Source organism: Sinocyclocheilus grahami, unplaced genomic scaffold, assembly GCF_001515645.1.
Source record: "Sinocyclocheilus grahami isolate Dianchi unplaced genomic scaffold, SAMN03320097.WGS_v1.1 scaffold29.1, whole genome shotgun sequence".
Taxonomy (NCBI): Eukaryota; Metazoa; Chordata; class Actinopteri; order Cypriniformes; family Cyprinidae; genus Sinocyclocheilus; species Sinocyclocheilus grahami.
In genome coordinates, this window is record NW_015505208.1 from 2,962,459 (window position 1) to 2,971,926 (window position 9,468).

At 38.2% G+C, this 9,468-nt stretch overlaps 1 protein-coding gene across 1 annotated transcript in view; it reads left to right on the top strand.

Annotated features, from left to right (window-relative positions):
* xkr7a (XK related 7a) overlaps window positions 1-8,835 on the top strand; it is a 21,479-nt gene extending 12,644 nt beyond the window's left edge. The window contains exons 3-4 of the mRNA XM_016257964.1: window positions 1,424-1,623; window positions 7,447-8,835. Coding sequence (XP_016113450.1) covers window positions 1,424-1,623; window positions 7,447-8,414 — 1,168 coding nt within the window. The 3' untranslated portion in view covers window positions 8,415-8,835. The remainder of the gene's footprint in view (window positions 1-1,423; window positions 1,624-7,446) is intronic.
* Window positions 8,836-9,468: the final 633 nt, after the last annotated feature.

The following is a 9,468-nucleotide window of genomic DNA, read 5'->3' on the forward strand; positions in this document are numbered from 1 at the left end:
CACAGCAAGTTGTGAGAAGGATGTGGAGCTATTTTATAGACCTCATCAAGTCAGGGTGATTCATTCTGCCAATCTCCTGACATCCGGCGAGCACTTCTATTACTCTCGCCACCCTTGAGACAGACTGAAAAATCATGGCACTTCCTGTCAAAAGAAACAAATTAAGTCCAGTGAAAGTCAGATTTTTCAAGAGCCTCACATTCAAATTCACAGCTGCAGGTTTTGCTTCATATCTTCCAAAAGCCATGCACTCTCTACTTTCTTCTGGCACTTACATCCATCTCAAAGAATAAACAGTGCAGTCCTGGGGTCGTAAATCAGGAAATTTGAAATAAGGAAAGTAAGAGACAGTGATCCCTCCTGAGAAAACATGCTCACTGACATCCGTGTGATCTCAAGTGCGACCTTGGTGTGTCTCAAGACATCTACAACAGCATGTAGACTGTGGTGCTGAGGGTAGAACATCACATGCTGGAGCACTCGATGGTGCGCTGGCAGTCTGCCCAGACAAGTGTACTGCCTTTTTCAGCTGGTCACAGTGACATTATAAGCAGACTCTAGGTCTTTTCCAAGCCTGCAGACTGGCATCAAGGTTATATGGAATTCCGATTTTTCCGATTTCTTTTTAGAAAGAAGTCCCTTATGCTCACCAAGGCAGCATTTATTTGATCAAAAATACAGTAAAAACTGTAATGTTGTGAAATATTACTACAGTTAAAATAACTGCTTTCTATTTGTTTCTATATGTTTTAAAATGTAATTTATTTCTGTGATGCAAAGCTGAATTATCAGCAGCCATTACTCAGTCTTCAGTGTCACATGATCCAGAAATCACTTCAAAAGAACAGCATTTATTTTAAAAATAGAAATCATTTGTAACATTATAAATGTATTTTGATCAATTTAATGTGCCCTTGTATTACTATCTTTCTTTCTTTTTCTCTTACACAGTCTTACACAAAACTGGTAATGCACTGTAGTGTAGTGATGGTAGTGTACCATGGTTTCCACAGAAATATTAAGCAGCAAAACATCGATTTCAAAATGCATGATAATAATATGAAATGTTTCTTAAGCACTAAATTAGCATTTTAGAATGATTTCTGAAGGATCATGTGACACTGAAGACTGGAGTAATGATGCTAAAAATTCAGCTTTGCCATCACAGGAATAAATTACATTTTTAAACATATTCTAATAGTAAACAGTGATTTTTAATTGTAAAAAAAGTATTATACTAATGCTTTAATTTTAAAGTATTTTTCATCAAATAAATGCAGCCTTGGTAAGCTCTCTCTTTCAAAAATAAAAAATAAAATTTCCAAACTTTTGACCACTAGTGTAATTTAGCATTTTCTGATGCAAGTTTTGGTGATGTGTTTAGAAATGATCTGGAGGTCTTATCCTATGCTTTTTACCCCAGGTATGTCCATGCCTTATATCTGGGCGTGCAAAGCCGCTGGCGTGGGGACCATGAGCACAAACACTTCTACTGGCGTACGATGTTTGAGAATGCTGACATCAGCATGCTGAGGTTGCTTGAGACCTTCCTGAAGAGCGCACCTCAGCTCGTTCTGCAACTCAGCATTATGGTCCAGTCCGGCCAGGTCCTCCCTTTGCAGGGTAAGTTGATGACACCTCTGATTAAAAACAGCTCACCAAGTATGCTAGAAGAAGTTGGGCCTGTGCTATTTGTCTGTATCATATGCATTATATTCATATTTCATCAATAGTTTTGAGCCAGACAGTGACAGTAATTTTTAATCACTAAGAACCACCCACTTAGACAAGAAGATATAAGATATAGAAGATAAAAATATAAAGCTACCAATCACAGTTTGTTTTGTCTTTATGGGCACAGCTTCATAATCAGACTTCAAAAGGTAGAAGTATTGAATGTAACATTTTTCTAACATAATTTACTATTTTAATGTTTGACGTCAGTAAAAGATTTTAATGTTTTTGAAAGACCCTTATAATCACCAAGACTACATTTATTTGATAATAAATGTAAATACAGGTAAAACATTAATATTGTGAAATTGTATAACAATTTTAAATAACATATTATTACATAATGTGTTCAAATGAAATTTATTCCTGTGATGAATTTTCAGCATCATTATTCCAGTCTTCAGTGTCACATGATCCTTCACTAATCACTCTAATATGCTGATTTGCTGCTCAAGAAACAATTATTATTATTATCATTGTTGAAAATAGTTGTGCTACTTAATATTTTTGTTGAAACCATGATGCCTTTTTTCAGAATAAAACATTTTTACTGTCACTTTTGTAACTACAGAAAACAACAAAGAATAATATACACTTCTGTTTTGAAATGTCTTTCTTTGGAAATATTAAACATCTTTCAAAGTTTTGATGCCACTAACTTTGCAGACTTTTATAAATGCAGAGATTAGATAGTTCTTCAAAAGTCTTGTTAGCAGCACTTTTTTCAGAAATATTGATGAGACAGCCTGTGCCTTTACTACCAGAATTTGCACAACGCCAGCCAATCAGATTAGAACTGATGATTTCAACCTATTTTTTGAGTGCACTATACATCAGACGGTCAGAAAACGTGCTATGGGTGGACTGTGGGCGTACTGTCTGAGACTGAGAGACTACTACATCAGCCACCCAATCTGTCATACTGCTATCCACCAGGTCACAGAGTACAGAGTTTGATTCAGTGTCTTTCTTGCAGTGTGATTTCTGTATTGCATCTAATTTAAATGTGACACAATAAGAATTGTTTTAGAAATTCATTTGGCCATCATTAAGGATCAAAGTGCAATTTCACAGCATGCATTTGCTCCGCATCTCATTTTCAATCCAAGAGCAAATTAGCTGGTAAATTACTGAGGATGTGATAAGTGTGACTGAATATGAAAGACCACGGGTTGCATGCATACATATTTCAGGTCATTGTGCATGAAAATTTAAGCACTTTCATTAATGATTAAACTATCCAACAGCAGTTAAGATGCTTTTTTCTCATTGTTCCTTGGAAGAGTGCACTCCAAATTTGCAATGAGTAATCATAAAGAGATATATAATTGAACATGAAAATGACAGTAATCAAAGGATCATTTAGAATATTACCCAATTAGATATTCATGTCAGTGTCTTCATAATGGTGACATGTTAAAATCATCTTTAATTGTGTAGTTTAATTACTTCAGTCTATCTTTGGCTCTGTCAGAAGGGAACGGCACATGTGGTAGTTACAAACCCACCTGACAGGTGCCTTTGATTACAGAGCTGCGAGAACTCACTGTTGCATTAGTTCAGCTCCATGGGAACAATTGTCGCCACTGTTAGATGTTCCCTGAGGAATTTTATCCAAATGTCAAACCACAAACTGTGACTTTTATAGAGCGCCCAGAGCTAGTTAACTAAAGGATGTGATTTTTGTTTAAAAAATGTAATTTCATGTGACATCCTTCTTTCTTTCCATGCCATTCGGACTAGAGTTTAGAGAGCTGCAGTATTTACTCTGTGGCAGCCCTACTCATATTACATTTATTCAGACTGCTGAAGGCCTCTTTTTCCAGAAAGATTAAAAATGAACCTGAGGAGAGCCAAAATGTGATTCCACAACAAAGCATATCCAGTTCTCAGGAGATGAGCAGGGCACAGTCAGCAGTGTAGAGAATTCTGGCATCAGTGCAAGAGTGTTTCCTTTTGGTCTGTCCTGACCTGCACTTTTCCGGTCTGAAGACTGATATTATGATTAAAGTGCTTTACTGAGTCTGTCATAATCGCTCATAATCATATTCAGTGCAATGCGAGACGGCTGGAGAACTAGCTAATGATTATGTTTTTGCTGATTAGGAGAGATTTTCCGTTTTGACTGCTCCTGACTAAATGGGTGAGCTGATGAATGGCCAGACAGGAACCTGATTAAATATTCATGAGAGCTTCTCGAGAGCGTACCAGTACTCAAACAGAATTTCATTTTTTTCCTGAGAGGGATGGTGAGGTGTACTGTCATTCTTCATATACTGTACAGACTCATCTGAATGGTTACACATTGGTATAGGTTTTGATTTGAAATAAACAAAGTATAAACCTTGCCTCTGTAGGTTTTGATTTGAAATGAATTTAAAGTATTTTATTGCTAAAGTATTCAATTTGTCTCTAATGTGTCTTGTAAAATTCCTTAAAAGAAATTAAAAAAGAAAGAAATTTTTATTATATTTATATTTTAAATAAATCTTTAAAATATAATGGGAGGGCGACCTCTGGTGGCAAGCGGACGGAATGGGAGGAGTTGTCACCAATAGCCTCGTGGGCAGCGCGTCGACATTCGAGTCCCAGCTCGCAGACCTTTCCTGATCCCATCCCCCCTTTCTCTCCCACTTCACTTTCTGTCTCACTACTATCCTATCAATAAAAGGCAAAAACGCCAAAAATAAATCTTTAAAATATAATGGGAGGGCGACCTCTGGTGGCAAGCGGACGGAAGTTCATGGACAGGATTCGTGCCGATGACAATGAAAGATACACTTTAAAATTAATAGAAAGTAAATATTGTCCACATAATATTATAAAATAATATTATATAATAAAAAATAATAATAAAAATAATTTATAATAAAAGTCTAAATAAGTATTTTTATATTATTTAATATAATTCATTATTTATAGTTACTGGATATTTATTATTTTATACACATTTACTCTAATGTGTCTTGTAAAATTCCTTAAAAGAAATTAAAAAAGAAAGAAATTCAACGATTTTTGGCATGGCCTAAGTGGATAGTAGCTATAAAATGAATCACAATTATTTATTCCTTTTGGCAGCCTAAGTTTTAACAGTTGGTAATAAAGCCAAATCTGTGTTGTTGTTTTTTTACGTTATAGCTATAGCTTACATTACTATAATAATGGGCTAAAAAACTAAATAGGTTACGCTTTAATTCAAGGTGTCCTTGTAATGCATTTAAGTACTGAGTTAAATATTAATTAACTATGTACTTACTATATGGTTAGGGTTAGGATTAGGGTTACTTGCATGTACACTCTTAAAAATAAAGGTGCTTCACAATGCCATAGAAGAACCTTTTTGTCTAAATGGTTCCATAAAGAACCTTTAACATCTGAAGAACCTTTCTGTTTCACAAAAGGTTCTTTGTGGCAAAATAAGGTTCTTCAGATTATAAAAAGGTAAGAAAGAGATGGTTCTTTAAAGAACCTTTGACTGAATGATTCTTTTTGGAACCAAAAATGGTTCTTCTATGGCATCGCTGTGAAGAACCTTTTAAGCACCTTTATTTTTAAGAGTGTAATTATACTACCACTAATTACAGTCAGGCAGCCATATCACCCTGTAGCCCAAGACTGGTTACCTACTGAAGCTGAGCAGGGCCGAGCCTGGTCAGTACCTGGATGGGAGACCTCCTGGGAAAACTAGGTTGCTGCTGGAAGAGGTGTTAGTGAGGCCAGCAGGGGGTGCTCACCCTGTGGTCTGTGTGGGTCCTAACGCCCCAGTATATTGACGGGGACACTATACTGTCAAAAAGCACTGTCCTTCGGATGAGACGTTAAACCGAGGTCCTGACTCTCTGTGGTCATTAAAAAATCCCAGGATGTCTTTCGAAAAGAGTAGAGGTGTGACCTCAGCATCCTGGCCAAATTTGCCTATTGGCCACTGATCATCATAGCCTCCTAACAATCCCCATATCTGCTGATTGGCTTCATCACTCTGTCTCCTCTCCACCAATAAGTTGGTGTGTGGTGTGCGTTCTGGTGCACTTTGGCTGCCGGCGCATCATCCAGGTGGATGCTGCACACTGGTGGTGGATGAGGAGATACCCCTGACAATGTAAAGAGCTTTGAGTGCCTAGAAAAGCGCTATATAAATGTAATGAATTATTATTATTATTATGAATAATTCATTGTTATTATAGTAGTAAGTACATGTAACATGTAACAAGGACACCTTAAAATAAAGTGTTAACACAAAATATTGTCCACATATTTTAATTCAATTTTACTTTAGTACAATAAAAATAAAAGATTTGTCAAATAACAAGAACAACAATAATATTAGTATTTCAAAAACATTATTATTATTATATATGATTTTTAATGATTTTTAAAATTGTATTATTAACATTTTGATATTATATTTTATAGACCATGCAGTGTTAAACAATAGCCAAGTAGCTACTTGAGGCATACCTCCCCAAATATGTAATTTACATGTAAAATACATTAATCAAATGGATGGTCATTTAGAATATTGCCTCATAAATTGTTAAAAGTTATCTAATGTTCCCATGACTGTTACGGGACAAAAGAGCCATGAGACGTGCGGATCCATTTGCAAGCTTTATTTAGAAGACGTGGTCAGAAACAAGCATGGGTCAGACAATGGCAAACTGGTATGTAGAAGACAAGGCAAGAGCAGTCCGGTAAACAAGCGAGGGTCAGTCGACGGCGAACGTAATTCAACAGGGCGAGACTAGAGGGATAATCCAGGTACAAGGCAAAGGTCCAGGCAGGGGCAAACAGTATCTGAACAGGACAAGACAAGAGGGGTAATCCAAGATACACAGGCAATGATCAGAACACGAGAAAACCGCAAAGCAAGACTCAGATAAGGCTAGGAAAACTAAAGCAGGCTCCATAAGGTAGCTATCAGCTAAACAGTGATATACGCTAAACAATACTCGGCGTTGAATGGTGGTGTGAGACTGATTTATATAGTGTGTGTTATTGGTAGCAGCTGTATGTGACTGGTTTCAGGAGAGCTTGTGATTAGTGCAATGGAGCATGGGAAATATAGTCCAGGGTGATGTGTAACAGTCTGTGTGGTGTGAGAGTCAATATAATGGGAGGAGTTGTCACCAATAGCCTCGTGGGCAGCGCGTCGACATTCGAGTCCCAGCTCGCAGACCTTTCCTGATCCCATCCCCCCTTTCTCTCCCATTTCACTTTCTGTCTCACTACTATCCTATCAATAAAAGGCAAAAACGCCAAAAATAAATCTTTAAAATATAATGGGAGGGCGACCTCTGGTGGCAAGCGGACGGAAGTTCATGGACAGGATTCGTGACGATGACAATGAAAGATACACTTTAAAATTAATAGAAAGTAAATATTGTCCACATAATATTATAAAATAATATTATATAATAAAAAATAATAATAAAAATAATTTATAATAAAAGTCTAAATAAGTATTTTTATATTATTTAATATAATTCATTATTTATAGTTACTGGATATTTATTATTTTATAGACCATGCGGTTTTAACCAATAGCCAAGTAGCTACTTAGATGTCCTCCCTAGTACACTGAAACTCCATCTAACTATCCAAGAACCCAACTCATACTTACTCCAGCAGTGTAATTAAATTTAATTAATGTACCATGTAAAGTGACCTATTTTCTCTCTGTCACTCTTTCTCATTGTGCTTCATTTGATCCAGGTCTGTCTGCGTCTGCCTCTCTAGTGTCTCTGGGCTGGATGATGGCATCTTATCAGAAGGCATTACGGGACTCTCGTGATGACAAGCTCCCAATGTCGTATAAAGCTGTGGTGGTGAACATGCTGTGGCACCTGTTCACAGTGGGAGCCCGCGCCATGGCCTTCGCCCTCTTCATTTCCATTTCCCAGCTCTACTTCGGCATTTTCATCATGGCCCACTGGTGCGCCATGACCTTCTGGATCATCCGAGGTGAGACAGACTTCTGCATGTCCAAGTGGGAGGAGATCATCTACAACATGATGGTGGGCATCGTGTACATATTCTGCTGGTTCAGTGTCCGTGAGGGCCCTACGCGGTGCCGTCTGCTTCTTTACAGCCTCATAATCCTGGGTGAAAATGTGGCCCTCACTGCAGTGTGGTACATATACCGCAGCCAGCGCTCTGCAGACTTTTATGCCGTGGTGGTGGTGTGCGTGGTGGCCTGTAGCTACGCCCTGGGCACATTTTTTATGTTTGTCTACTACTGCCTGTTGCACCCTGACGGCCCTGTGTCTGGGACCTATATTGGATGTTGCGACGTCCAGGTGGGTGCTGTTTCAGATCCTTGTGTCTCATCTACCACCTCCGCTCCTCCTCCTCTGGATGCGGTGAGCAGCCCGCCGCGGACTCTGCAGAGGACTAAAGGAGGAGAGTCAGTACCAGGAGGAGACGTTGGAGAAGTGTTTAAGATGCGGACCCTTAAGGCCTCGCGAACTGCCGCGCCTCACCGCACCCCAAGGACAGAGGGGCCGGTAATTCGTATCGACCTTCCCAGGAAGCAGTACCCAGCCTGGGACGCCCACTTCATTGATCGCAGGCTGCGAAAGACCATTTTGGTGCTAGAAGCCGCTTCTCCGGTCACACCGAGGATCCAGTACCGCTGTCTAGGCACACTGAAGGAAGTGATGGAATATGAGACGACAGTCTGAAATGTTTTATGTGTTAGTGTGCAGAAAAGTCAGTTGCGTCCAGCTTTATTTGGTGAAGAGGAAGAGTTTGTCAGATCTCCACATGACCCCTTATTGACTCTTGTCATCAGTGGAAGCACATGATTCACTAGAGTCTAGAAAAGAGCCACCCTGTGGTGACTTTAAACATTACTATAGGTTATTGAGTTAGGAGGTTAGGCAGGGGTCTGACCAAATGAATGAAAGAAAGCAGTGAGGCCAGGGTAAATCTGTAATGAGCAAAACAACATATCAGTGTGGTACATTAACAGCAATGGTGCTTAAACACATCCTAAACACCGTTTCAGACCATCCTAGGTGTTTTTATATCTCTCGTGGCAGCTGCCGTAAACAAAAAATACTGAATCCACTTGGTCGTAATTCTGTGGGTATTGAGGTTGTAGTAGGTGCAAGTAAAATTTGTGAGTTGTCTCATTAAAGGCCTTAAGACTTTCTTACATTTTACTATTTAGCATCTGAAAGGTGCATTTCAGTCTGTTTAAACATTAGTGAATATATGAAAACAGTTTGTGTGTTAGATAATTGAAGGGTTGATCTTCTGATAACATCTAGGCATTTTATTAAGCACAGAATAGGTTGCCTTCAAGAACAGGGATCAGACTTTGCAAGAAACACTCTTTAAGTTTAAAAAAAGAAACTGTTCACAGTTATCAAGGTCTCTTTTCAAGACATTTCCGCATACCTTTCAAGTGAAAAATTGCATATCACTGAAAAATGTGTCTTTTTTTTTTTTAAATGTCAAGATGGAAATAATGGGTCTGATGCTGAAAAATGTGCACCTATAAAGATAATTGAATGAATGTTCATCTCAAGGACAAAGAACAGGCCTTAAGACTTTCTTACATTTTACTATTTAGCATCTGAAAGGTGCATTTCAGTCTGTTTAAACATTAGTGAATATATGAAAACAGTTTGTGTGTTAGATAATTGAAGGGTTGATCTTCTGATAACATCTAGGCATTTTATTAAGCACAGAATAGGTTGCCTTCAAGAACAGGGATCAGACTTTGCAAGA